This window comes from Aspergillus foveolatus (genome assembly GCF_047715535.1).
Source record: "Aspergillus foveolatus strain CBS 279.81 unplaced genomic scaffold BDW70scaffold_38, whole genome shotgun sequence".
Taxonomy (NCBI): domain Eukaryota; kingdom Fungi; phylum Ascomycota; class Eurotiomycetes; order Eurotiales; family Aspergillaceae; genus Aspergillus; species Aspergillus foveolatus.
This window is the reverse complement of record NW_027396102.1, coordinates 1-26,885: the sequence shown is the minus strand read 5'-3', so window position 1 is coordinate 26,885 and position 26,885 is coordinate 1. Positions and strand designations below refer to the sequence as shown.

The window sequence follows — 26,885 nt, the reverse complement described above, 5'->3', positions numbered from 1 at the left end:
ATACCCGGACATTGCCTCGTGATATTCCAGCAAAGTTATGGTCTGGCCAATACTACTGGATGGCAGAATGTGATTCTAAGCTGGTACCTGAGGTAGATGATCTTGCGGCACTCGGGAGACCGTGGGCTAGGCGGGATTCTGTCTAAGGCTTGAAGAGTTGCTGCTTGAACCGCATTGGCTTTGTAAGATTGGTTTGATATAACTATTGGAGGCATTATTGGAAATTGCTTGGGGAATACTAGGCTGTACTGAGGAATGCGGATCTTTGACTTGGATGTCTTGTGAGTTGCTCCCAAGGTATCCTCCCATTCATCCCTTGTCTGAATACCACCAGTAAATCCGATGCTACAGGGACGTACTGAGTTAGCTTCATGCAAGTAGTTCGTGCTCTTCACAATCATAACCTGCAGTGTGCCTCTTTTCTCGTCTGCTTGACAGCGGAAACATCGTGCTGCTTTCTGAGCAAGTGTATCAATAGCCGTAACTCTTCACCTGGTAAACAGTTTGCAAGTTGTAATCCCGGTATTTACCAGTTCTTCTATTTATCCTTACACGAATTTCGATAACGCTTGCCCAATTCCTCTTCGATGACCGGGTGGGCCTAAGCTGGACTATTACCTAGAGAGGTGTACTAGGCATCTAAGCAAGCAACGTGACTTCCCAATCGGGCCGCTTTTGCGGCGAAGGTTCCCAGCCCATCTTCGCGCAAACACCGTCTTCCAACCTCTTCCCTGAATTGTGCTACAACCGTGGTTTCTTCAACTACGCTCCTTGCAGATAATTTTCCGTCAGATGATTACATATACGATGATGCTTTTCTTCTGAGACCATCGTATGCATACCATTCTCGTCAATATGTGATGTCAACGTCGTATTCAACGGATTCCCGTCGGAACTACCGGACAGTCTACCACCGCGACTATCAACCATGATAGGCTGGAAACAAGATCAACTCTCCATTGAGTTTGTTCTTATAGAGATTTCGTCAGAGTCCATGGTCCGGATCTGTCCCTGTACTTGCAGCCTATCCCTGATGAAGAGCTTAACTCTAATGAAGAATTGAGTTCACCCTGGCCGAATTTGCTGGAACTTGCTGTTTTCGAATATCCTGACGGCTACTCCGGATATGGTCTCAGTATCTTGATGCCTCGATGTCTTGACGTACAAGACATTTTCGGACGGGTTCGTTTGGATGACTAGTCATTGCAGTATCGTCGTTATGGCTATCCGACACACGCCTGGAGGTCCAGGTGCGGAAACAGTTTCCTGGTCGTTGCTAGTAGCTTCTAAGTCAGAGGCAATTCATCATGCGTTTGACCGGAACTCTCCTCGACTCTACGACGTCAGCACGCCTCAAGAGCTTGGAAGTATAGTCCGGATCGAGTAGATCCGAAGAGGGCGGGCTGACTACCCCTTCTATTTCTCTCTCCTGCATCAGGCTTTTCTATGCGAGTCTCTACTGCGTGTCAGCTTCACCACTTCCATTTGATCCGTCATCCATTCTTTATTAGTCAAGCAGCCATCCGTCAATATGGCTGACAAACAGAAGGGAGCGAAAGGACCAAAAGGGGATAAGGGTGATAAAGGAGACAAGGGAGACAAGGGAGACAAGGGAGACAAGGGCGATAAAGGTGAGAAGGGCGAAAAGGGTGACAAGGGCGATAAAGGTGACAAAGGTGACAAAGGCGATCCAGGAATCGGAGGGTCAGGCACTACTGGTGCGGGGAATGAAGGCTCGGGAGCCGGAGCAATAGGCAGTTCCGGCGGCGGAGGTGCTGGAGGCGATGGAGGAAGAGATGACACCGGAAAGGGTATCGGAGAGGGCGGCGAAGAGAAGGGCGAAGGGGAAGGAATAAAGATAGTGCCTCCTCCAACTCCAGGAGAGGGTCGGACTCCGGGAGAAGGCCGCGTGTCCGGATCTCAGGACAGGCGAGCCTCAAGGCGCGTATCTCGTTCCTCCGCCAAGTCACAAGATTATGCAAACCTTGACGAGTACGGTAAGCTCGTCAAGTATATCTCAACTTTCCGCGACAAAGGTGAAGAAGAGGGCGGGGAACATTTCGAGGAGAAACGGGTGTGGTATGCGCCTTGGAAAAAACGCAAGATCCGCCTCAAACCTGAAGACAAAGAACCGGGTAAGTACCCGGATGACTGGCTCATTACGGACATCCATCAGGGTTTATCTACAGCCGAAGTGCAGAACAGACGACGACGGTCTGGGTGGAACGAGTTGGTTTCTGAGAAGGAAAATCCTGTAGCCAAGATCCTATCGTATTTCCGGGGACCTATCCTATACGGTATGTCACAAGCTTTGTTTATGGAAACTTCTAACTTCGTCAGTCATGGAGCTCGCTGTTCTTCTGGCGGCGGGCTTGGAGGACTGGATCGATTTTGGTGTCATCATTGGTATCCTGTGCTTGAACGCCTCTGTTGGGTGGTATCAAGAGAAGCAAGCCGCAGATGTCGTTGCTAGTCTCAAAGGAGATATTGCAATGAGAGCCCATGTCATACGTGACGGGCAGCATCAGGAAATCTTAGCGCGAGAGCTTGTGCCCGGAGACGTGGTATGTGATGCAGACCCGTAGAAACTTACTAGGACTAAGAAAAGCAGATTATTGTTTCGGATGGCCAAGTTGTGCCCGCAGACGCCAAAGTTGTCTGTGATTACAATGACCCCAACGGCTTTGAGGAGTTCAAGTTACAGCTGGAACGTGGCGATCTCAGCAGCACCTCCGAGTCCGACATAGAGGACGATGAGAAAGCCGAGCAGAAGAAACCGGCCAGAAAGCGTGGGTACCCTATACTAGCATGTGACCACTCTGCTATTACAGGAGAATCGCTCGCTGTGGACCGCTATATGGGTGGAATGATATACTACACAACTGGCTGCAAGCGTGGTAAGGCGTATGCTATAGTTCAAACCGGCGCAAAGACCTCATTCGTAGGCCGCACGGCCACCATGGTTCAGGCAGCAAAGGGAGCAGGGCATTTTGAAATTGTCATGGACAATATTGGCACGTCACTTTTGATCCTTGTTATGGCTTGGATTCTTGCTGCATGGATTGGTGGCTTCTTCCGGCACCTTCCAATCGCCTCTCCTCGCCAGCAGACCCTTCTTCATTACACGTTGTCTCTGCTGATTGTCGGAGTCCCTGTTGGTCTTCCTGTTGTGACAACTACTACGATGGCCGTGGGAGCGGCGTACCTTGCCAAAAAGAAGGCCATTGTACAAAAACTCACTGCCATCGAATCGCTTGCTGTACGTTTGATACTCGACTACCAGTCAAAGGGGATACACTGACATTTATAGGGTGTCGATATCTTGTGTTCTGACAAAACAGGAACTCTGACCGCAAATAAACTGAGTATCCGCGATCCATACGTAGCGGAAGGTGTTGACATCGACTGGATGTTCGCAGTGGCTGCCCTCGCATCTTCTCACAATATCGATTCGCTCGACCCTATCGACAAGGTAACGCTTCTGACTCTTCGATCATATCCTGGTGCACGCGAAATTCTCCGAAGAGGATGGGTCACCGAAAAATTTACGCCCTTTGACCCGGTTTCTAAACGTATCGTGTCAGTGGTCAGCTGTGATGGGATCAGGTACACTTGTACAAAAGGCGCACCAAAGGCAGTTCTCCAACTCTCCGAATGTTCCAAAGAAACAGCTGATCTATACAAGGCAAAGGCACAAGAGTTCGCTCATCGAGGGTTCCGATCCTTGGGCGTTGCTGTTCAGCGTGAAGGGGAACCTTGGACGCTCTTGGGCATGCTTCCCATGTTTGATCCGCCGCGAGAAGATACAGCGCACACGATCCGCGAATCACAGAACCTAGGAATTAGCGTGAAGATGCTCACAGGTGACGCCTTGGCAATTGCTAAAGAGACGTGCAAGATGCTCGCCTTGGGGACGAAGGTATACAACTCGGACAAGTTGATCCATGGCGGTCTCAGTGGGGCCATGGCTGGTGATTTGGTTGAGAAAGCGGATGGCTTTGCAGAGGTGTTCCCAGAGCACAAATATCAGGTGGTCCAGATGCTTCAAGAACGCGGCCACCTTACTGCAATGACTGGCGATGGAGTCAACGACGCACCATCCTTAAAGAAGGCAGATTGCGGTATTGCTGTTGAAGGAGCATCTGAGGCGGCCCAATCAGCAGCGGACATCGTCTTCCTAGAGCCTGGCTTGTCAACGATCATTGACTCTATCAAGATGGCACGGCAGATTTTCCAGCGGATGAAGGCATATATCCAGTACCGCATTGCTCTTTGCCTGCATTTGGAAATCTACTTGGTGACATCAATGATCATCATTAATGAAAGTATTCGTGTCGAACTCGTCGTCTTCCTAGCCCTGTTCGCCGATCTGGCAACTGTTGCAGTGGCCTATGATAACGCCTCGTTCGAACTACGGCCAGTGGAATGGCAACTTCCGAAGATATGGTTCATCTCCGTTCTTCTCGGCGTTCTGCTCGCCCTGGGGACATGGGTTGTCCGCGGCACAATGTTCCTTCCATCCGGTGGTATTGTTCAGAACTGGGGCTCCATCCAAGAGATTCTGTTCCTCGAGGTTGCGCTTACAGAGAATTGGCTCATCTTTGTCACCCGCGGCATGGACACATGGCCATCCATCCATTTAGTCACTGCCATCCTCGGCGTTGATGTCCTAGCAACAATATTCTGTTTGTTTGGATGGTTTAGCAATGAAACCATGCCCACGAACCCAAAAACCTCTTTTGTGGAGACCAGGAACGGTTGGACAGATATCGTTACCGTGGTCCGAGTCTGGGGCTACTCGCTGGGCGTTGAAATCGTGATCGCGCTGGTATACTTTATGCTGAACAGATTCAAGTGGCTGGATGATCTAGGCCGATCGAAGCGTGACAAAGGAGACCTGAAGATTGAAAATCTGCTGGGTCATCTAGCTCGGTTGACGGTTGAGTACGAGCAGCCTGGAAAGCCGAAGGGACGGTTCTTCTTGGCTACGAGTAAGGAGGAAGAAGAAGTTGAGTAGCATAATTGATCCGTTTGTTACATTCCTTTGTTGGTTTGGCGACTGGCTGGTGATGGGTGAGCGATCTGGCTCAGTCATCTGCGCATGATATATTAGTAACCATAATGCGTCTTGATAGTTAATGGATTTAATTAACGCAATACATCCGAGAAGCTGTGAGAATTACAGATATTAAATTAATATTATCTCGTTCCAAGCATTAAGTTCGGCGACCCGGAGTCATGGCCATCACCGCAAAATCCAGCTACTCATGTATAAACAGGTAGCAGAGGTAAATCAAGCATTAACCTTCTCCCACAGTGTCTCCAATTCATTACCCATCGCCCTCTCAGCTTCCTTGTGGAGTGCCCTGGTTGGCAAAGAACGCTTTGATATGGCAGCAGCCATCTCCTCTCGAGCCAGTTCAACTGCACCACAGCACGTTAGCCCTCCATCTCCAGTAAACACAGATAGGGGAAAATAAATACCATGCCCAAAGACAGCTGCACGCTTCCCGCTAAACATAGCATGCGGCACATTCGTGCTCCCATCGGAATTCGCATCGCCGACAGCAAATACACCAGCAAGACTAGTCCTCATGCCGGGGTTGATACTCGTATCGATTTTTCCATCCTTCATCACCAGCCCAAGATCATAGGGAAGACTCGACCGCTGCACCGTCTCAAAGTTCGTCAGGAACGCGTTCCGCACAACGGGCTCGCCCTCTGTGAAATGCACACGGAAGATATCGAATTGCTGGCCAACGTCATTCCGGTTCTCACCGCCATCTTGCAACCGCTCGAAGGAGGTGATTGTTCTGTTATCGATCGACACATTGTACGCGGCCATCTGTGCCTTCCAGTCGGGGTAGTCTTCCTCCAGAGCCGAGACATACTCGTCCGTGTACGAGCCATTCACAAAGGCAATGATATCGCTATTCAGCGTCGAGATCTCAAGTACGCTGGACACGATATGCGGGAGGGTTCCGAGGATCCCAAACGGCTGGTCGCGGTGCTCGTATCCGTCACACCAGGGACACCAGAAGATGCCCTTTCCGAAACCCTCGATCAGACCGGGAGTCGAGGGCAGGATATCGACGACACCCGTAGCGAGCACGACTTTGCGAGCCGTGTACTCGGCGCCTGTGCTGTCTGTTGCGCGGAAGAAAGTCGTCAGGTTCGTGTTGTTTACGGGGACGATTGAGGTGATCTCGTTGTCGATGAAGGAGGCTGTGCTGTAATTGGAAATCTGCGAGCGGGCAGCGGCACGGAAGACGGCGGGTGGTGTCCCTGCATAGACGTTAGCACTTTCTTCTCATGCGTCGTCGGTAGATGGGACGAGGAGTACCGTCGTTTCCAATGACATCGTGCATCTCCCGCGTTGGATCATTGCGGTAGTGACCCGAGTCGAAGATGACTGCCTTGCGTCGAACACGAGCGAGGCCGCTCAGCACGCTGAGACCTGCCGGACCACCGCCGACAACAATGACATCGTAGTCCGTCTCTGGGATTACGGCGGAGAGAGCCGTGCCCGCTAGGGATAGGGCGAGGGGGAGGAGGCGTGAGAGGAGCATTCTGAAGTAAACCACTACAGGTACCCTGCACTATAGCGCGATTAGATTGGCTGAAGGCTGGCTGCTCGCTTCCTCATTACAGATAACGGAGGAGGGGGATACTTATGTATCCGGAAGTATTTGCTTCCCAAGCCAGTGCGCAGGACGGAAAGGTATCAGCCAGCCACGGGTAAGCAGCTGCAAGATTGAATCATGATGATGATCGGGCCAATAGTTCATGCGGATTGCAGATCCTTAGACGAAATGGGATGATCAGGAGGGAAAGAAGGAACCTAGGGAGCTGAGTTCCTGACTCTAGCTAACGGCATTCCCGCAAATTCCGACAATGAAAGCTACCTTAGAACCAGGGTAAACATCTCACAGGCTCTTTGCATTGTATATCCACAAAAGGTATATACCATTCGTCATTATAGTATGACTAGATCCAGAAAAGTAGACATAAGAAGGGGGGGGGAATAAAAAAAAAAGGAGAAGAAAAAGAAAAATGATGTGTAGATCAGATCTGAATCCAGTCCAGATCGTCGTCCGGGTCGAGAAGCGAAGGAAGAAAGTCCAAGGGCCGATCCTGATCGTCCCCCTGATCTTGGTTCAGCTGCTGCTCTCCCGCGCCTGTCGTCATCTGCGGAGCGGTCGGAATTGCTCCTTCTTGCTGCAGCGGGGGACCTGTAGTTACAGGCGCATCTCCATCCTGACTCTGCTGTGCTGAAGAAGTTTGCCCCTCGTCATCTGCGTTCTGCTGTTGCTGCAGTGGGGGACTTTGCAGCGGGGGACTTGCATCCACTGACTCATTGGCATCTTGACCCTGCTGTGCTGGAGCTTGCCCTTGGTCACCTGCTTCCTGCTGTTGCTGCAGCGGAGGAACTGTATTCATTGACTCATTAGCATCCTGGCCCTGCTGTGCGGAAGATGGTTGCGCGTCATCATTTGCGACCTGCTGTTGCTGCTGCGGAGATTCCTGCACGGGAACATGCGCGGTCAGGCCCTTCCCTAGCGCTTTGGCAACCCCGTCTAGAAACCCCGGGTTTCCATACGCCTGCGAAACATCCCACATCATGACCCCTCCGAAACTCTCAAACCCCTTGCTGTAGCTAATTACCGGCTCCAGACTCGTAGCAGGGAGGTACCCCATACTTGCTGCGCCCGTATTAGCCGGCACGCCCAGGAACACGCGCACTTTTTTGTTCTTGCTCTGCGTAAGAGCCCAGTTGTCCCACACGTCGAAGTTAAAGTTACTCGCCGCAGCCTGGTTTCCTGAATCTGAGCTGCGATGCGGACGGCCATACCAATCTTCTCGAGCCCTAAGCTTGTATCCGGCTTTGGATCGGGCGCCAGCAGGAATGTTTCGAGCGGGGGCGTAGGCGTTTACGCCGCAGTAGTTGTTATAGAATTGTACGAAAACTGCGTCAATGGCGGCGGAACTGTTTGTGTTCAGAATGTCCTTGTCTGCAGCATCAGGGTAGGGACATTGTGGAGCCGCGGTTAGATAGTATTTCTTCGAAGTGTCCGCGACCGCGAGGGCGCGCAGTCTCGTTGCGAACACCGCAGTGTTTGCGACTGCTGCTTCGAAGTCAAAATCGAACCCGTCGATGACGGCGCTTCCGAAGGGCCGATGAATTTTCGTATCATTCTGGTCTGGGCCGAACGTCGCCCAGAGAAGGTCCGCCCCTGCGTTGGCCGCGTCTGCAGAGGCGAACCCGCCTTCACTGTAGGTTGCGCCGCCGATGGAGAGGAGGATTGTCTTGCCGGCGGCTTGACATTTCGTTATGTCCTCGCTGGGGAGGTTAGCGGCCTTGTATCCAAGATGGCGAGAAAAGATTGGGGAGAATGCCACACCCAATCTCAGGACAGTTTTTCAAATTCGTCCCACTGAACGTCGTGCACCCTTCCGATGATATTGAAAAGTCGATTTCTGGTGCGCCGCCGGGTCCGTTGATGGTCATCAGGAAGGCGAGGACTATGACATCGATGTTGGAATCTGCACAATGGCCTTTCTCAGCGCACACACTCACACCACTTCGCACAGCAGGAGACGAGTGGCTCACCTTCACAGTATTTCCCAAGCCGTTGCTGCGCCAGATCTCCAGTTCCTCGAAACGAGTTTTGCCCTGAAAAGTTAGACTTCCTGCACTTCTACTGCATTCTATTTAAAGACTAGAGGATATCAAACTTACCCCAGTATACCACAACTGTGGAATTTGAGCTCAGATCAAGCCCGGCATAGACAGACTGCAGCACAGTAAATCCTGCTACCGCACCGAGTATCCTCGTGAAGAAAGCCATCTTCTTCTGCCTTCTACATAGAAACCTCTTTACCTCCCACGGCGGCGACGACAACAACCTACCCAGACAGGACTAGGCGGGCACCGAAAAATGGAATGGTCAACTAGTGAGAGCATCGTGGCTAGTTCAACCAGTCTCTTATAAACGTAATGTCCTGGATTAGTGCATGCCGGCGGGTTTGTTTTGATGCGTGTCATTCTTCAGATTCATGAGTTCTGTTAGTAAAGCATTCTTGGGTTGGCTCGAGGGGGACGGGCCGGAAGCTGTCAAGACTTACATTTCCAGCTTGAGATACAGCACTTCATCTCTTGACTGATGAATGTCCGTCATAAGGTATACATTAGTGGTTAATTACTGATCTGCATTCCAAAATGCCAGATACTCATGGAGATCAGCCCGGCATCATCGGAAATAGGACACTCCCATATTGCTTGTCAGTTGGAATGTTAGCGGAATGCCGGGCCATGCTACGAAACGGGTCGAGGCCACGCCCTTATGTTTGTTATCATGGAAGATGGGTACTGGAGGCCATTGGTCTCTTGGAGAGTATTGTAGGGGATGATATGGAAATTGAATGCATGAAGATTATACTGTGACGGCCATGAAAGACCTGGGACCCTCGACAATTATGAGTTGTATATATTATATCTATATTATATATTATGTTTATGCCTTATTGGGATGGAACGCGAGTAACGGAATGGAGATTACATGGCTATCTCGAGAGTAGTTACTGAATACGTGATTGACGCTCAGTGTCCGCACTGTGAAAACCAGATGTACATGAATCGGCAACAATCCGGTAAACGCACTAGACTATCCCTCGAGTGCTGGGCTAGAACATACAGTGCATGTAGAGGGAATGTGCCAGTGTTGTCCAGGTGACGAGATATTTTACCCAGCTCGACAGCCGCTTATCTCGAATATCAGCTTTCTCAGCAAAAAGACTCACCTTCGGATCCCGACCACCCTCTTCAAAGTCTCACCATCCTCCAACCCCTCGTCAATCACTCCCGCAACCTTCAGCACATCCACAACTCCCTTCACAACACTCTCGTCAACCCCCCTAACCCCCTCCACGAACCTCACATCCTTAATCCACTCGCCCGCATCTTCCTCTCCATACGTGCAACCCAGCTCCCCCGTGCCCAACAAACCTATAACCCTGCCCAGATCGCTCCTGAACTCCTTAATACCCTCATCCAGCAAGCCAAACAGCTGCTTCAGCCGCTCGTCTGTCTCGGGTGTAGGAAATACAGAGGTTGAAGCCACAACCATCCACGACGGCCAGGGCGTGAAGATCTCGCCAATTTTCTTGAGCGGTGACTCCGGCGAGTGAAAATAGGGCTTGGTGGTGAAGTGCTCCCACATGAAGAATTCGGATGTGGGCTTGTTAGCCTCCAGGTTGTTGCCCGTCACACCGTCGCGGAGCGCGCCGAAAGGGCCAGTCACCACCGGCGTGAGGGAGGTGGGTTTCCAGCCGCGCTGTTGTGCAAGGACGAATGACATTATATGTGAGCCGCTGTCAACGAATCCCGTGAGCATTCTTTCCGTCTTTCATGAACGTATTTCATAGCAGAGCAGAGTAACCCACCTCCCTAAGCGACTAACACCAACCCTACTCCCTTCTAACTCTTCAACACCAGTCAACTCGTCCCTGTTCCGCCCCGTGACAATCGCCCACCGCAGCGGGGTATCAACCCATTGACCTACGAGCTTGTATCCGCGCTCTTTCTCATCCTGGGGCGCTTGCTTGCCCGCCAACCCAGCGATCCATCCCTCTGTTAGGCCGATTGCAACGTCGATTTCGCCAGACCGCAGCGAGGTAATCATGTGCCCTGTTCCGGAAGGGAATGGAGTGAGGGCAATCTTGAAGGGGAGGGAAGAGACAGACGGGTTGCGGAGGGCGAGGTGAAGGGGTGCTAGGTAGTGTTCTGGGCGACGTTAGTAGATATCGAAGGGAAGTGTTCGTCCGGTCGCTCTGATAGCTGTTAATGCGGCGGGTTGAGGAACAGACGTACCGGGGACGTAGCCAATTCGAATAGTTTGTTCTGAGGCCATGATGACTGAGTGATCAATGTTTAAACTCAAGAGTGTGTAAGGTAAGTATTGAAGAAAGTCAAGTTCATTAGAAAGAATAGTAGGAGTATTAATATACAGTCGTCATCCATGATCTTTTCTGGTGGGGTCAGAAACGCGGGGCTCTAAATCAACCGGCTAGCACGGAAGAAATATATAGAAATGGGAAAAACGAACATCTATCAAGCATGGCCGACCAGTTTCGTCAGCCTCTAGGTACACACTTCATGCCAGTTCATCATGTCATTCGGATGTCCTTTTCTTCAAGGCCGATCTCGTTTTCAAGGCGCTGCTGTGGATTTCCAGCCACCCTCGACGCGCCCCGAGAATACACCCAGAATTGCAGGCCCAAAATAGAATCGCAAATGAACTGGAAGATACCGCACATACGGAACGCCCAGGGGATTACCTGCTCGCTGGTGAAGAAGTAACTCAGTTTCATAATGTCGCCGAGGATCCACGCTGCAACCACGGACAACCGGAATCCCTTGCACGACCGAGATCGGTGGTTGGCGAGAACCTGTGGCAGAGGTAGTACCGCTTCAACAGCCAGTCCCCAATATCCCAGGAAGCTGATGTAGGTGGGGGAGCTCGAGATGGGCGTCAGGAAGATGTGAATGAAGGCAAGGGCACCGGTGAAATAGGCCAGGAACAACCAGTATCTGCAACCAAAGCAAGCCGTTAGTCTCGTTAAGCCGCGTTATAAGCAATGAGTAGGACATACGGCCGCGCGTTCTTCCACTGCCAGAAATCGTACGGCCTCGCAAACCCCTTATCCTCCGCGCCGCTGAACGGAATATGCTCGATTCCGCTTCTTTGTCCGGGCGCCGGTCGATTGTCCAGGGCAACCTTTAACAGTATGGCTTGGACTCCAATCGTAAGGATGGCCTGCGCCAGGAGCGCGAGAGAGTAATAGTCGCCGAACCAGAAAAAGACTCTGTGGCTGACTGTCAGCATTGCTCAGTGTTGCGGCAACAGCGAGTCGCACTTCAGGATCGATGCCACCAGCATAATCAGTGGGATATCAAGCGAGAAGCCAGCGGAGCTTCGATTTCGGTGTATGCTCAGGATCTGGTCCGCATAGGACGTCACGGGCGACGTAACGATGCTATATGCGCGCAAGTGTCAACAAACAGCAGACTTTTTGCATATTTTGAATGAAACTGTCCAGAGGGCAAATGAACGTACAAGATTGGAGCTCCATATTCGAGGAGCTGCGAGACAATATACATAGCGTAGTCGTTTGTTGATGGAACTTCGGGATTTGGGGTTCAGGAGGCCAAGGATTGGAAGTTGCAAACGCGGAGGACGGATCGCGGGGCAGAGCACGAGGGAAAAGGCACATTTAACGTAAGATACGAAGGACTAAAACAACAAACACGGAGTAGTCAACTCGAGTCTCAAGTTTTCTCGAGTTTATGATCTCCCGCAAGCGGATTTCAGTTGCTTTCTTTTTTTATATATAGCTGAGTCAGCTACCTACGGGGCCTCAACAAAACAAGCTCAAGCTTTGCCCGATTAGTGCATCGATCGCCAACTAGTCTCGCAGCCTTAAAGGAAGGATCAAATGTTGTGATAGCCTGGCAGGGTTGTATGTAAAATGCATCTTTCTATTTAGTACTCTGTCTAGCCAAGTGCTGGAGCTTAAAATTCGATCCGCCAAGTCTTGCTAATGCCCACTTTGGGGTTCTTCACTACCGCATACGGAGCTTTGCCGCCTCCCTGAGCATGATACTCCAGTTGTGCTGAAGAGGATGTCTTTGCTCCATCTTCAATCACAGTGACCGTGCTCCTATCCTGCCATTCCTTCGGGGGGTCAATCACCACAATCCTCTCAACACTGACGCTGGTCATGGTCTTGAGGTACGCAGCCGTCTGAGGGCCGTGAGTTGCAATATCCTCCGAAACGAGTGAGGAGTCTTGGAAGTGGAAGCGGCGGTGGATGTATCCCCCACGCTGGTAGTCAAAGGTCTCACCATCGTCAACGTACAATGTGCCTTCCGCCTGTCCGTTCTTATCGAGAACCACCACGAGCGTATACGGATCGTACTTCATGAGTCCGCTGCTGCGACGTGGTCGGTCTTTGCGTGGAATGACATGACCTCCTTGCATTAGCACAGGTACCTTTTCCATAGGGGCCGGAACTGAATGTCTCTTTCCAACTCCCTGGTACACAGTGTAATCGAAGTAGTCATAGTACTTCTCGTCGTCCGCAATGTATATGTCAACACTCGTGGCGCCCTCAGTGACCACCGGCTTTGCGAGAATACCGGTGGAGCCGAGGTAGATTTGGTCGTCAATGGTGAAACCCGCCTCATCTGTTGGATGAACGTAAAACTGCGGTCTCACGATCGGTGTTCCGTTCACTGAAGCTTCATGGAAAGCAGTGTACCAGGCAGGAAGAAGCTGGTACCGCAGCCGGATGGCCTGCGTGATGATCGACCGGAATGGCTCCTGGATCAGGTACGGCTCACGACGGCGGGTGTCAATGTGGGCATGAGCGCGGAAAAACGGGTACCAGATGCCGGTCTGATACCACCGGGTCAGAAGCTCCTTGCTTGGGTTGTGAAAGAATCCGCCAACGTCGGCACCAGCGAACGGGAATCCGGAGATTCCATTATTGAGAACCATCGGTAGGGAAATCGCTAAGTGCTCCCAGGTGGCTTGGTTATCTCCGGTCCACATGGCGGACATGCGCTGGGCACCCGCGTAGAACGATCGGGTCAAGATGAAAGGCCGTCGGATTTCGCCTTTCTTGCGCTCCAGCATAGCCTGGTATGTGGCGTTGACGAAAGTTATACCATTGACATTGTGAACATCACGGTGCTCCCAGTTACCGTGGTGCAAGTTGTCCTTCGGCATCGTGGTTTCTGGACCATTGAAAACAGAGGGCTCGTTCATATCGTTCCAGATGAACACATTAGGAAGGGTTCCCTTGAACCTATCGTACTTGAAGAGGCCGACCCACCATTTGATAGCTGCAGGGTTGAAGCAATCGATCCAGTTGGAAGCCCCTGGCCAGCACCATCCCTCGTAGACATTACCGTCCTTGTTCAGGGTAGCCAAGCCTTTGCTGTTCAGCTCTTTGGAGATTTCGAACTTGTCTTGCTTCTTGATGTGTGGATCAATGATCACTACAAGCTTGCGCTCCGACTCATCAAGCTGTTTCTCCATACTGATGGGATCAGGGAAGGTTAGAGGATCCCAAGTGAAGTACTTTCGGTCGTCGAGATACTCGATATCGAGCCAAATGATATCATAGGGGATTTGGTACTTGTCAAAATTGCGGTCAACTTCCTTCACATCTTCATCAGTGACATAGTTCCAGCGGCATTGGTGATAAGCAATAGCAAACTGCTGGGGTAGTTGAGTGTAACCGGTCAGCTCGCCATACTTCTTGCTTATCTCGCCAGGGGTAGGTCCCAGAAAGACAAATACGTCGAGCTGTCCAGCTTCGGAAAACCAGTGGCTGTGCGTGTCGGTTTTTGATTTCACAATGTCAATCCAGGTTTCGGCAGCGTTGAGCCAGAAGACACCAACAGTGGAGTCCTTGCGGTGGGCTTGCATTAACGGGATTGCACCGTATAGAGTCATAGGACTGTTAAGCTCGTATTCGAACACATCGGAGTTATACAGACGATAGGGCTCTTCGTGGTTGCCCGGCCCTCCACTACTTATGGTTAGTTTGGGTAGGTGATGAGATATAAGCCAAGCAGCTTACCGTGTCTCCCTCAGGGACAGAGAGTCTGCGTGCTCGGGGATACCGAACACATGAGTGTAGCCTGGGAAGCTAATGTCCAACCCCACACTTTCGGGACCCCTGGGTTTCGAATCTGTGTTTCCACCAAAGGTCTCTTCCCACCAGGTGCTCTCTTCTTCCTGAGAATCGAGCACATCTTGTTCAGATTCGGATGGGGCATCAACTTTCGGCCTCCAGTGTTCCATGTTCATGTATCCTTTGTGGTTGAATTGGACATGTGTCTGGCCATCCCGTTGGAAGTCAACAGAGAAAGGGGCATGCCGGATAACAGCCTGGTAGGCGTTATTAGGTCCATACAAAACTTTGGTATAACCATCCTCAGACTCTGGGCTCAAGATCGCTAACTTGCTAGAATCTAAGCCACCAACTAATACCCACGACTGAGCATCATTGTATCGTTCTTTACGTGCCTGGCTCCCGTGACGGATCTCAATATCGCCGGTCATGCGCTTTTCTTCATCGACGGTGACTCGTGCGACTCCGGATTCGAGGAAAGAGATAAGCAGAGGCAGCTTCACCTTCTCAGTAGGTGAAATGGTCTTTAAGATTGTTCCTCGTAATTGGCCGTCTTTGAATTGAATATTTGAGGGATCGAGTTCGTACGGGGAGCTCCAGGATGAGCCTTTGGCGGCGACTTCGTCCGCAAGTGCTCTGTTGCGCTTGCAGAAACCTGATTGAGAGCATTTCTTAAAGTTCTCATGCTTCACAGTGACTATAATAGAGACAAGTCAATATGATTTAGGGTAAAGATGTGAGGTTAGTACGCACCTCCTGGTACGATGAAGCATCCAAGTAGTATCGCTAGGGTGACCAGCAGGGTCCAGCTGGATGATAGCCGGCTCCGGGCCATGATGGCTGAATTGAGGACGCAACCAGAGACACTCAATCTCCGAGTGAATCAACGCTTGCCACAAGGTGCTCTGACCTGCATCTACCAGAGCTAAAGTCCACACAGTGCTGTTGATCAGTGCTGTTAACCAGTGCTTCCAGGCTGGCCTCTCTGGAGAGCGGAGAGCTCCAGCACTAGTCCTCTTCGAGCAAGCCGGGGTGAGACACCTCATAATTCAGGCCATTATACTTTCAGGCTTCAAGGCCGCAAGGCATAGACCTGCACCGGCCGCTGAAGCCCCTCGAGTCTCAAACTCGAGCGCCCCACACAGGCGTTTAGACTGAATAAGAGAAGAATTTCGCCAGCTCAACATCAGCTTCCGCTTCTTCCTCTCCTCAAACGTATTAGATTGACTTCCCTGTCTTCTACCTCAATTCCTATCAAAATGACTTCTGAGCAGACGTAAGTGCATGAACATCTTTTTATCCCTTGCAGCACAGTCTCCCCAACTTTTCTCTTTGTTTGCTGTTGCTACCCCTCCTCGAACCACCAAGCTAACTTCTCACCGTAGTTTCATTGCCATCAAGCCCGATGGTGTCCAGGTACGGCATTGAGCAGTTATTGTCATATATCCGACATTATGAGACGAATCATACTGCTGTCTCTGAGAAAAGCCATTAACTGACATTCTCACCAGCGTGGACTCGTTGGCCCCATCATCTCTCGCTTCGAGAACCGTGGGTACGTATACCTCTCAACATTGCTCAGGCGCGATACTAACCGTTACTAGCTTCAAGCTCGCTGCTATGAAGCTCACCTCTCCCTCTCGCTCTCTACTTGAGCAGCACTACAGTGACCTTAAGGAGAAGCCTTTCTTCCCCGGCCTCGTCACCTGTGAGTTTCCACGCTTCAAGTAACTGGCACTTGTGATCGCAATCTCATACCAGAATAGACATGCTCAGCGGCCCTATTGTCGCCATGGTCTGGGAGGGTAAGGACGTCGTCAAGACCGGCCGTACCATTCTCGGTGCCACCAACCCCCTTGCCTCCGCCCCCGGCACCATCCGTGGTGACTTCGCCATCGACGTCGGCCGCAACGTCTGCCACGGCTCCGACAGTGTCGAGAGCGCTAAGAAGGAGATCGGCCTCTGGTTCACCCCTGAGGAGATCCAGAACTACAAGCTGAACGCTTTCGGCTGGATCTATGAGAAGGAATAAATCCCCTAAGAACTTCATCTCTAGGGAACTGCGTCCGTTATAGCGCGAGCAATATAGCTTTGAATGCACAGATGCAGTGAGAATAGAATCTATACAATATAAAACCTTTCGTTATATTTACGGTTTGACTCTTGAACACATATGTTGCACCTTGAGGGCAGGAAGACAGTGCGGGCTATTGCTTACGAAAGAATTTCCTCGTGCCCCTCCCAATTGGACCCAAGACAGTCCTCGCAAACCACGGCGTGGCCCAAATACTAGCAACTATCCGCAGAGGCAACAAGGCCTTGGTAGCTGCATAGGCAGTCGCAAACTCCAGAATCAAGCGCACGCCTTCCTTCTCCGTAGCTGTACCCAATGTCACCTCGTCCACCTCAACGTTATCCTCCACCCAGCCCTTCTTCCTTAGCCACCTCGAAAATCTCCTTATACCTTCCTTGAACCCCCTATTAGACGTGAAATCAGGCAGCCAATTCCCGTAATGGAATGCCGCTACAAGTCCAAAAAGGGGGACTATCGCAGTTATCTCATGGAGAATCAAGAAGGATGTTACGTGTGTTGCCGGTGCACCGAGTAAGGGAGTGGTGTACGCGCGGAGAAACGGAGGCAGACGGTCATTGAACCGGCGGAGGCGGGATTGAGCGTCTTTAGGAGGATGTGGTGTAGGACTCGGTGGTATTGTCATGTGTCGACGAGAAGAGCTCTGGGCCAGTCGTGAAGAGAAGCGGCATGTGCGCAAGATGCGGGTTGACGGCATATTGAGATTGCCCCCTCTGAGGCGGCCGATAAACAGTGCGTCAGTCGCAGAGGAGTCTCTAAGATGCTAAGCATCGAAGATCTCAAAGATGCAGCACTAATTAGATGGTTATCAGAGTCCTAAGCTCTGCCTGGAGACTGAAATGTATGGGGCTGTGTCGGTATGACCTCTGTTTGCTGTGTTTGCAGCGGGATTGTTTCAACTCCTGGCCTCTGGGATGATTCCAATTGCTTGTGAAAAATGGCTATTGACTAACCTACCATGGTTTAGATTTTCAGGGCCGTGTAAAGCTGCTCTGACCCGAATATGTGGTGCATTTTGGGTCTGCGGTACCTGATGGTGGATCTATACGGCAATGAGATGGAGAAGAGCCGATGAGTCGGAGTCGAAATGCAACGCCATCGACACTTTAACAGATATCTCGTTCCTGATTGTGCTGAGCGAATTCAACCAATAAGTATCTCTGAGCAGAATTATGGCAGATTCTGAAATCTCAAGTCAATTGCAGGCGGCAGGCCAATGGCCGGACTGAGGTACGGGCCTTGGGGGGGCGAGGATACTCCGAACAAAAACCCACCAGCAGTCCTCCCCGAATTCGTCATATTCTTCACCCCTCTTTCTTCTTCCTCTCTCTTCACATCCCCTAAACATTCAGACGGAAATCATATAGCTCCAATCATGGAGAAAATCACAGATAAGATAGCGGCTTTGCCGCCCGGCGCAAATTACTTCTCTCTTGAGTTCTTCCCTCCAAAGACTCAGATGGTGGGGCTATATTCCTCCCCGCATTCGGCGATTGCCTTCAGAAGCAAAGGGTCACGACTAACGAGGTTTGTTTCTAGGGCTTTGCCAATCTGCAAGCGCGTCTTGAGCGTATGGCACAAGCGCTGCGTCCGCTATTCGTTACAGTTACTTGGGGTGCTGGAGGAAGCACTGCAGCGAGGTCGCTCGAGTTGGCGGAGATCTGCCAACGCCAACTACAGCTGACAACATGCTTACATTTGACGTGCACGAATATGAGTCGAGCTTTAGTGGACCAAGCACTGGAGGAAGCGAAGGTGTTGGGGATTAGGAACATTCTGGCGCTGCGTGGCGACCCCCCGCGGAGTGAAGAGTACAATATGCATGGGGAGGACGACAGCAACAAGGACTTCACCTTTGCCGTGGATCTGGTCCGGTACATACGGAAAAAGTATGGAGACTATTTCTGTGTCGGCGTTGCTGCGTACCCGGAAGGCCACCCTGCCGATTCTTTCCAGGATATTCAGGATCCGAAGGTCGATTTGCCGTGGTTGGTTGAGAAGACACAGGCTGGCGCCGACTTTATCATGACGCAGTTGACATACGATATTGACGCCTATACGGAATTTGAGAACCTGCTGCGGAACCATGAATCCGGCACTTTTAAGACGATTCCTATCATTCCAGGCTTGATGCCCATTCACAGCTATAAAATATTGACGCGAGTGACGAAGCTTAGCCACGTCAAGATCCCGCCGCCTATTCTTGCGAAACTGGATGAGGTCAAACACGATGACGATGCCGTCAAGCGTCTGGGTGTGGATATCATCGCGGAGCTTGTGGATGGAATGAAGAAGCTGCCCACTCCAGGCTTACGTGGATTCCACTTCTATACCCTGAATCTTGAGAAGACTGTTTCCTTCATTCTGGAACGATGCAAGCTCATTCCGGACCGTGACGATGATGCAGAGGCTGTAACTGATGGTGCCTCATTGCTTACCGTCGATGCAGAAACAGCCAATCGACGGCGCCGGGCTTCTTCCATTAGCTCTCTCCCACATAACCGCGTGATTGTTGATAAGGTTTCAAACGGGTCATCGAAAGAGTCTATAACGCACGAAGCTACTGCCGCCAGTGCAGGGTTGCCTGCAGGGCCCCCTGATCGCAGCACAACCCTCCAGATTTCCGAAGGTCTCGGTGCGCTCGGCCGAGAAGCCACCTGGGATGACTTCCCTAACGGCCGTTGGGGTGATGCTCGCTCTCCAGCATTCGGTGAGATTGACGGCTACGGCCCATCTCTACACGTTGCTCCATCCGTTGCTCATCGAATCTGGGGCTACCCTGTTTCTACCGACGATATCAGCAAGCTCTTCAGGCGCCATGTATCCGGTGATCTTCATATGGTCCCGTGGTCTGAAGGTGGCGCTGAAGAAAACACCAGCGGCCTCAATGCCGAAACAGAAACAATTCGTCCCGAACTTCTCGCCCTTATCGACAAGAAGGGCTGGTGGACCCTTGCTTCCCAGCCGGCCGTCAACGGCGTTCGCAGCGATGACCCCATCTTCGGCTGGGGTCCTCCTGGCGAGGGCTTCGTCTTCCAAAAGCCCTTCGTTGAGTTTTTCTGCCCAGCCTCCGACTTTAAAACCACCCTCAAACCCCTCCTCCAGAAACACGGACACGAAAAGCTCGCCTGGTTTGCGACCAACGCTGCTGGCGATTTTGAGTCTTCCCTTCCCGCCGAAACATCAGACACCGAGCCCGTTGAGATGAACCCGAACAATGTCAACGCCGTCACGTGGGGTGTCTTCCGCGGCAAGGAAATCGTCACCCCCACCATTATTGAGGAAGTCAGTTTCCGCGCATGGGGCGACGAGGCCTACCGTATCTGGGATGAATGGCGCCGCATTTACCCGAAGAACTCGGCTACAGAGCAGTTTCTCGAGAAGACAAAGAATGATGTCTGGCTTGTTTGTGTTGTCGGACAGGACTTTGGGGCTGGGACGGAGATAGGGTCGAAGGAGGAGGAGGATGAGAAGAAGTGGATGTGGAGGCTTTTGGCGAATTGTTAGTGGCACTAAATCTGACTTAACGCTTATAAGAGGTTGCATCTGGTTTGCTTTCTGTTCAACTTAAGTGTATATAAATTCAACATCACGTTTCTAGCTTGGATTTGTTAGATGGGCGGGTTTTGGTTAGGGTTCCTTTTTTACCATATGGATGCTGTGTTAGAGCTCCCAAAGAGTCAACTCGCTTTTAAATGCCTTTTAAACTTGTACCCATGTTCTGAAGTTACCTAGTGGGCATACATGCAAAAGAACTATATACGACGCTTTCAGCACTAAAACACCGACGCTATGTAACGTAAATGCGTAGCTTAGGTTCTAATCCTGCGCAAAATTGCTAGTGTGATATGGTTGGATGAAGGCCCCATGGCTATAGTACCTATGCTTTCTCCGCGAACCCGTGCTCTTCTAACCCCTCAGCCCCCGTATCAGGGGTTGCAAGATCAGATTGGGACTCTGCAAACTTCTCCGCGGCGACGTTTAGTCTTCCATAAGCTGGTGGATTACGGCGCGGTTGAGCAGGGCCTGAGGTGGGGATTTTGTAGCCACGGAGTCTGTAAAGACCAAATACTGTCAGTACACGTCGTTATGCACAAATGGCGATGATTGCGTCAAGCTCTGGAAGAACGTACCTCGGCCCTTGGCCCGTAATTTCAGGAAAATCAGCCACGTATGTTTGCTGGAATGTGCGGACATCTGCCTCGAATGTACCGCGCTCAATGCTCTTACGGACGTTAGCAAAGAAGAGGTCCATGGTATAATAGTTGTGAATTTGGAGAAGCGTCCATGCGAGCATTTCCTTGGCAGAGAGAAGGTGGTGGATGTAGGCGCGGTGATGGTTTTGACAAGCATAGCAAGCGCATGATTCACTTAGTGGGCCAGTATTTGTAGTGTTTGATCGCGACCAAAGATCATCAGCGAGAGGAAGGGGCTCGATGGATGGATTTGATGCTGATGCGGTATCTGATGGAGCCGGAAAGGCGAAGGTGAAAGCCATCCCTGCATCCGACGTATTGGCCAGAAACGGGATCGTGAGGAGGTCTGCACCGAGCTCAACCTCGCGTAGGAGATCGTGCGGTGTTCTTGGTCCACTGAAAAGGAGGCGCGGGAGGTCACCTAGCGACTCGGGGACGATAGAGAGCGACGTGGGCTCGTAGAGCGCCAGGCCAGAAATGAATGGCCGCAAGTCCGTCTCCAGATCTTCAAGGTAAAGCTGCTGCTGGGTATTCTCCAGCGGCAATATCGGGGCAAAGTACGCCGCTGTCGACCGACTATGTTCCGAAAGCTGGGGCCCGTAGAGGTTTTCCGTTGCATGGGTGGTAAAAGCGTGCGTCCGGTCGACCATCTTCACCCGCCGTTTTGTACCTGGCTTCTGGCCTACTAGCAGATCTGCCAGCCCGACCACGATATCTGGGCTGAGGCGCTGAATAGCTCCAATGTACTCGTTCGCCTCTAGCTGCGCATAGCCCACGGATGTAAGTACAGCAATTGACGTGTCTGTATTTGCCGGTCCAGAAGCAATTGGAGGTTCCCGGCGTGCGCCGAAAACCAGGAGCAGGTCATCGGCGGCACAGATGAATTTGCGCAAAGCCGATTCATGAGGCGCAGTTGGGACTGCATATAATGGGACAGGTAGTGAAGACTTTTTATACTGCAGGTGCTGCTTCTCTATGACTGATATCTGAGCCCCGGCGGGCATTGACTTGTCAGTATGCCTCGCTTCACCTTCCCTCAATTTCAGGGTACGTACAATCTTCTAGGCCAATATACAGGCTACCAATAGAGGTATTATCGCGCATCACATCATGTGCTAGATGAGGGACAACCCCTCGCGATGTCAGAGGGATGTAGTGGGGCGTCAAGATGGGCTTTCGGCCTGCGATCGTCAGTCTTCCCAGCCGCGGGGAGAGCACTGCGGCTGAAGACCTCGAGATGCTAAAATTGAGCATTTCATGTGGCGAGTGTAATGGTGTATCTGATCCCATGGCGATGCGCAGCTGAAGGAGTGAGTATGTGCAGCTGAAGAAAATGTCAAGTTGTTGGCAGAGGCTGTTATCGATAAGTAGCTCGTTTCGCGACTCCAATTCCTCCAGATCACGGTAGACCTTGATAACGAGACCCCTATCCACGGTATCCTGATGCAGCGCGTCGACTCCCTGGACACTTCGAATTATAGCCTGAAATTGCTGCGACTCTAGATTCTATGCCATTATCCGCGCGACCCAGTACGATTACTTTCGATTGAGGTACATTCATCTTCCAATATGGGCGCGAATGGCACGCGTGGGGGACGCGGGGTCCTGATTGTTGTTGAAGGCCTGGATCGAGCAGGCAAATCCAGCCAATGCAAGCTCCTTCACAATATTCTACAAGAAGGAGGCCGTTCCGTGAAGTACATCAGGTTTCCAGGTGATTCATCTTTTGCTCGAACGTTCCGAAGTACGCGAATTGACCAAACCGTCCACTTTCAGATCGAACGACGCCCATAGGGAAGCTGATCGATGGCTATCTACGCGGACAGTCTCACTTAGACGATCACTCTATTCACCTCCTGTTCTCGGCCAACCGATGGGAGGTCGCCCAGAGCATCGAGTCGGACATCGCCAACGGGACCAGTGTGATCATAGACCGCTACTCATACTCTGGTGCAGTCTACTCGGCTGCGAAGGCCAATCCTTCTCTTTCACTGGAATGGGCATGGCAACCGGAGGTCGGTTTACCAAAGCCGGATCTATGTCTGTTCCTCAGCATATCTCCCGAAGAGGCTGCAGAGCGTGGTGGTTTCGGCGGAGAGCGCTACGAGAACGAGGCCATGCAAACTCGGGTACGCGAGTTGTTCAATACCATCTTCGATCTTCAGCGCGCTACCGACATTCGAATAATTGACGCTGGGAAGTCCTTGGCGGAAGTGTCGCAGGATATTTTAACCGTTGTAACCGAGCGCATTGCAGGTGTCGACACGGCCAGTCCGCTGGGAAAGCTAGTACCAATCTCCTGATACAAGCTATATAAATGGCCTGGTGTGGTATGACCTCATCTACAGGAGCTTCAAGAACGAGGGTCAAGCAATTATTCCTTGAGCCACGCTCACTCAATGACCAACGGCCTGGAGCCCGAACGCCCAACGAGATAACCATAATCCCGACTGTGTAATCAATACGACTAAGGACCAGGCAATCCAATATGCAAGCGATATAAATCGTTTTGCATCTGTGGGCTCGGCACAATCGAGACTGTGCAAATGGGCTCTTCCATTTTTTGATGAACGTCACGTGACAATGACATACCATGAAAGTTTCAGGTCGCCCAATTACGTCGTATATAGTCATCTTCTTGTATACATCTCTTCATATAAAACGACATAGACAAATTTTATTGGATAATTTATCCTCTCTGTTATCAACGAGTTGGACAATCGTGCAAGATAGAATCGCTCCAACTTCAGGGGTTCTTCCCAACATCGGCGGCATTGCCCCGGTTACATACGCCGACCAGTAACAACACTAAACAACCAACGCTTCTTATGTCACTTAATAAAAGAGCTTGTGCTCATACACTGACAGCCTTATTGTTCATATATATTGGCATGATAACTTATCATCCCTGCGACTGCTGATGATAAAATGGGCTCCACCAAGGACGAACAGATGGAAGAGCCCAAGGTAGTCCCAGCCTACTACTGCTGTTACCTACTTCGGTCTATGGGTACCGGATACAAAACCCAAGCGCTATATATTGGCTCAACGCCAGACCCTGCTCGACGTCTGGCTCAACATAATGGACTCTGCAAAGGAGGCGCTCGCCGAACAGCGGATGAAAAGAGACGGCCATGGGAAATGGTGATGGTTGTAGAAGGTTTTATGAGCAAGATTGCGGCGCTGCAGTTTGAGTAAGTTTGTATTGTCCGCTCTCTTGGAATATCTATTTTAACAGACTTTAGATGGGCGTGGCAGCACCCGGCGGCTACTCGACATCTTACGGCAGACGTTTCGAGCAAGGAGCAGTCGAAGACCCAAGAAGGGATCGAAGATGATGATGCAGTAAATAAGCCCCTTCAAAAGACTAAAGGCCGGATAGATTCCAGAGCTACTGGAAAGCATGAAGATGAAGAGAAAGACGATGGGAAGAAAAAAACAAAGAGAAAACCACCAGCTCGCCGTACTCGGACTTCTTTGAAGGCTCACCTGGAAGATCTACATCTTCTGCTACGTTCGACATACTTCAGAGAATGGCCTCTTACTTTGCGATTCTTTGCTGCGGACGTCTCACAGCAATGGAGAGGGTTGTGTGGCCGCGTAAACGGCAGCATTCCAGACCATATTAAAATGATCGCGGATGGCAACTGTGCGAATATTTTCTCCCAATATGACCACAGTCTGAGGGTCGGCAGCGTTAGGGAGATTGGAGTCGACTATACGCCCATCCTGGATTATTTGGAGAAGGCCACGTTCTTGCTTGACGACATGCGAGGCTCATACTGCAAAATTTGTAAGGCGCAGTATATAGATAATGACTCGGCAGTTGTTTGCCCAAACGCGGACTGTACCAGTACTACCCATCTGCTGTGTTTGTCGAGAACGTTCCTGGATGCCACGAAGGATCCAGAGCGCCTTGTTCCGCTCACTGGAAAGTGTCCTACGTGTGCCCAAACTGTTCAATGGCCTCTTATGATGAAAGAGCTGAGCATCCGACTACGGGGCGGACGAATGCTGCATAATATGCTGAAAAAAGGCGGAATGAGGAGTAGAACAATACAGAAGGCGCAAGATGCCACGGCAGAATCAGATGATAATGCATCCGCTGCGGATATCGTAGTTGACACATCGCACGAGGACAGCGATGACACGGATTCTCTGATCGACTACTGGGATCGCATTCTGGGCTCCGATTCAGAGTCTGGCGCAAGCATCCACTCGCAGCATGGTTCGAAAGCTTCAGGAACCGAAGTGAACATTGAAAAGAACGACTTTCTCGGCAATGAGCTGCTGGATTGAACGAATGGCCGCTTATTTTGCTATGGGTTGAAGCGGACTATATTTCCGGAAACAACTAAACCCAATTCGACATGCTGATTCTATGCGCTGATCAGTGTATTGCCAGGGAAAAGCAACATGAGATTCTCTGGTGTCCTGCCCCGCGCGAAAAAGGACTGTATATGTCCTTGTCCGGGGACCAAGTTGGCGAATATATAGGCCAAGAATCGTCAACTCAAACGCACAGCTGCAGCCTTCGACCTTTTGCGTGTTCTTCGAAAAGATGAGCAGCCCGGAGGTATAATCTGCGCTCAAAAGTGGCAAAAAATTCCCGCTTTGATTCAGCGGAGATGGTCCTGTACGGCGTACGACCGATGATGAATTTGGAATGGAAGCTCTGTAGTGTACAAGAAAGGTAGTTGGGAGGTGAATATAAGCTCGTACCCTCGTATTCAGATTACGCAGCGTCCGCACTAGCATCGGATCATGTAATCTGGCTGCGATTCGTCATCGCTTTCAGCTTAGATCTTCGCGTCTTCGAATATCAGACTTGTCTCCGGCAGGGGAATATTATGCAATATTTTTATTCTCCTTACCAGATTGCTCCTGACTTATTGCTCTTGTAGTCGCGAGATCCGCATAGCGTAAATTAGGGAAGGCATCAGCCGAGCCCGGCTACTCAATGTACGTTTGCGGACTATATATTTCTAGTGCCGTACCGGATGTTACAAATCTGACACGGAAAGAGCGCCTCAGGCATAAACCAGATTCTTGATCAAATCTTGGTCAATCTAACAAACCTTGTAAAGCTCAGCTTTTACCCTCGATCAAGTTCTGCCACAGAAATCAGTCTGAAGCATCATCTGAGTCGCTTGTTCATTGATCCTGCCGTCAACGCGAGGTAGGTCAGACCACCGCAAGAGGTCCCTGACGGGCTCCAGCTCAGCATTAGCTTTCCTTTTTTGGCTCGGCCTACTACTTGTCCGCGAACCAGTGACCTTGTATGAATTTTCCAAACGTCGCGCTTACTAGTCATTGGACATTGACTTGGCTATACTAGTCGACTAACGCCCGCTAATTTATTAACTCCTAACTACCCAACTCTGACTGACCCGAGTGGGCTGTTGCTGCTGTTGTTCGTTGCTGTTCCGAGACTCCACATTAGTAGTAGCCTTCCCGGGCGGGCTCATCTCGGTGTTCCCTTAACCATCTGTGCTCTGGATCTCTACGGCATACTGTTCGAACAAAAGGGCAAAAACGTATTTAACACGTAACGAGTTTGTACACCGCTTATCCAACCGCTTGCTCTAAAAAAGGTCTGGAGACTTCTCCTTGTATTTCTCATTTCTTTTAACTTCTTACCTTCGTACAAAGCTTTCAGAATGCCTCGGCCGTCAATAAACCTTGAGCCATACAAGGACGAAATCTCTACCTTGTATAAATCAGGCAAATCTCCTCCTACTATTGCTATGCTACTAGGGAATCGATATGACATTCAGGTTAGTGAGCGTACGATTAAGACCCGCCTTAGTGTATGGGGGATTCATAAGACAAACCGTACAGCCTCAAATGACACAGTTCTTCATGCCCGAATCAAAGTTCTTCTATATCAAGTT

General features: G+C 50.9%; 12 protein-coding genes across 12 annotated transcripts; 5 read left to right on the top strand and 7 right to left on the bottom strand.

Annotated features, from left to right (window-relative positions):
- Positions 1-1,232: 1,232 nt before the first annotated feature.
- On the top strand, positions 1,233-5,179 carry BDW70DRAFT_79520 (putative plasma membrane H(+)ATPase). The gene is made up of 4 exons (XM_073744880.1): positions 1,233-2,297; positions 2,341-2,564; positions 2,612-3,259; positions 3,311-5,179. The coding sequence occupies exons 1-4, from the start codon at positions 1,532-1,534 to the stop codon at positions 5,015-5,017; spliced, it is 3,345 nt and encodes a 1,114-aa protein (XP_073594266.1). The 5' UTR covers positions 1,233-1,531; the 3' UTR covers positions 5,018-5,179.
- A 31-nt stretch (positions 5,180-5,210) lies between these two features.
- BDW70DRAFT_79510 (NAD(P)/FAD-dependent oxidoreductase) lies at positions 5,211-6,747 on the bottom strand. Its single transcript, XM_073744879.1, has 3 exons — positions 6,344-6,747; positions 5,485-6,285; positions 5,211-5,424 (listed from the first exon to the last, which is right to left on the bottom strand). The coding sequence occupies exons 1-3, from the start codon at positions 6,567-6,569 to the stop codon at positions 5,294-5,296; spliced, it is 1,158 nt and encodes a 385-aa protein (XP_073594265.1). The 5' UTR covers positions 6,570-6,747; the 3' UTR covers positions 5,211-5,293.
- A 318-nt stretch (positions 6,748-7,065) lies between these two features.
- BDW70DRAFT_161558 (glycoside hydrolase superfamily) lies at positions 7,066-8,849 on the bottom strand (the record flags this gene model as incomplete). Its single annotated transcript, XM_073740993.1, has 4 exons — positions 7,066-8,341; positions 8,403-8,544; positions 8,612-8,674; positions 8,741-8,849. 4 exons carry the CDS (start codon positions 8,847-8,849, stop codon positions 7,066-7,068), a joined length of 1,590 nt encoding a protein of 529 aa, XP_073594264.1.
- A 687-nt stretch (positions 8,850-9,536) lies between these two features.
- On the bottom strand, positions 9,537-10,964 carry BDW70DRAFT_139671 (uncharacterized protein). The gene is made up of 3 exons (XM_073737449.1): positions 10,871-10,964; positions 10,444-10,783; positions 9,537-10,371 (listed from the first exon to the last, which is right to left on the bottom strand). Exons 1-3 carry the CDS (start codon positions 10,908-10,910, stop codon positions 9,798-9,800), a joined length of 954 nt encoding a protein of 317 aa, XP_073594263.1. The 5' UTR covers positions 10,911-10,964; the 3' UTR covers positions 9,537-9,797.
- A 12-nt stretch (positions 10,965-10,976) lies between these two features.
- Positions 10,977-12,371, bottom strand: BDW70DRAFT_139669 (PQ-loop repeat-containing protein). The gene is made up of 4 exons (XM_073737448.1): positions 12,117-12,371; positions 11,917-12,036; positions 11,653-11,865; positions 10,977-11,590 (listed from the first exon to the last, which is right to left on the bottom strand). Exons 1-4 carry the CDS (start codon positions 12,158-12,160, stop codon positions 11,167-11,169), a joined length of 801 nt encoding a protein of 266 aa, XP_073594262.1. The 5' UTR covers positions 12,161-12,371; the 3' UTR covers positions 10,977-11,166.
- A 136-nt stretch (positions 12,372-12,507) lies between these two features.
- BDW70DRAFT_79493 (glucan 1,3-alpha-glucosidase ROT2) lies at positions 12,508-15,637 on the bottom strand. Its single transcript, XM_073744878.1, has 3 exons — positions 15,457-15,637; positions 14,650-15,400; positions 12,508-14,598 (listed from the first exon to the last, which is right to left on the bottom strand). Exons 1-3 carry the CDS (start codon positions 15,536-15,538, stop codon positions 12,573-12,575), a joined length of 2,859 nt encoding a protein of 952 aa, XP_073594261.1. The 5' UTR covers positions 15,539-15,637; the 3' UTR covers positions 12,508-12,572.
- A 210-nt stretch (positions 15,638-15,847) lies between these two features.
- On the top strand, positions 15,848-16,867 carry BDW70DRAFT_79480 (nucleoside-diphosphate kinase). Its single transcript, XM_073744877.1, has 5 exons — positions 15,848-15,979; positions 16,089-16,119; positions 16,215-16,258; positions 16,308-16,411; positions 16,470-16,867. Exons 1-5 carry the CDS (start codon positions 15,963-15,965, stop codon positions 16,733-16,735), a joined length of 462 nt encoding a protein of 153 aa, XP_073594260.1. The 5' UTR covers positions 15,848-15,962; the 3' UTR covers positions 16,736-16,867.
- Positions 16,794-17,948, bottom strand: BDW70DRAFT_139666 (uncharacterized protein). The gene is made up of 2 exons (XM_073737447.1): positions 17,753-17,948; positions 16,794-17,668 (listed from the first exon to the last, which is right to left on the bottom strand). The coding sequence occupies exon 2, from the start codon at positions 17,490-17,492 to the stop codon at positions 16,911-16,913; it is 582 nt and encodes a 193-aa protein (XP_073594259.1). The 5' UTR covers positions 17,493-17,668; positions 17,753-17,948; the 3' UTR covers positions 16,794-16,910.
- A 200-nt stretch (positions 17,949-18,148) lies between these two features.
- On the top strand, positions 18,149-20,469 carry BDW70DRAFT_79477 (methylenetetrahydrofolate reductase (NAD(P)H) MET12). Its single transcript, XM_073744876.1, has 2 exons — positions 18,149-18,257; positions 18,335-20,469. Exons 1-2 carry the CDS (start codon positions 18,171-18,173, stop codon positions 20,300-20,302), a joined length of 2,055 nt encoding a protein of 684 aa, XP_073594258.1. The 5' UTR covers positions 18,149-18,170; the 3' UTR covers positions 20,303-20,469.
- Positions 20,470-20,675: 206 nt separating this feature from the next.
- On the bottom strand, positions 20,676-22,245 carry BDW70DRAFT_151544 (tRNA-ribosyltransferase family protein; the record flags this gene model as incomplete). Its single annotated transcript, XM_073739306.1, has 3 exons — positions 20,676-20,850; positions 20,929-21,910; positions 22,047-22,245. The coding sequence occupies 3 exons, from the start codon at positions 22,243-22,245 to the stop codon at positions 20,676-20,678; spliced, it is 1,356 nt and encodes a 451-aa protein (XP_073594257.1).
- Positions 22,246-22,426: 181 nt separating this feature from the next.
- BDW70DRAFT_139662 (bifunctional thymidylate/uridylate kinase) lies at positions 22,427-23,601 on the top strand. Its single transcript, XM_073737446.1, has 2 exons — positions 22,427-22,705; positions 22,768-23,601. The coding sequence occupies exons 1-2, from the start codon at positions 22,561-22,563 to the stop codon at positions 23,292-23,294; spliced, it is 672 nt and encodes a 223-aa protein (XP_073594256.1). The 5' UTR covers positions 22,427-22,560; the 3' UTR covers positions 23,295-23,601.
- A 566-nt stretch (positions 23,602-24,167) lies between these two features.
- Positions 24,168-25,663, top strand: BDW70DRAFT_139659 (uncharacterized protein). The gene has a single exon (XM_073737445.1). It carries the CDS (start codon positions 24,622-24,624, stop codon positions 25,288-25,290), a length of 669 nt encoding a protein of 222 aa, XP_073594255.1. The 5' UTR covers positions 24,168-24,621; the 3' UTR covers positions 25,291-25,663.
- The last annotated feature ends 1,222 nt before the right edge of the window (positions 25,664-26,885 follow it).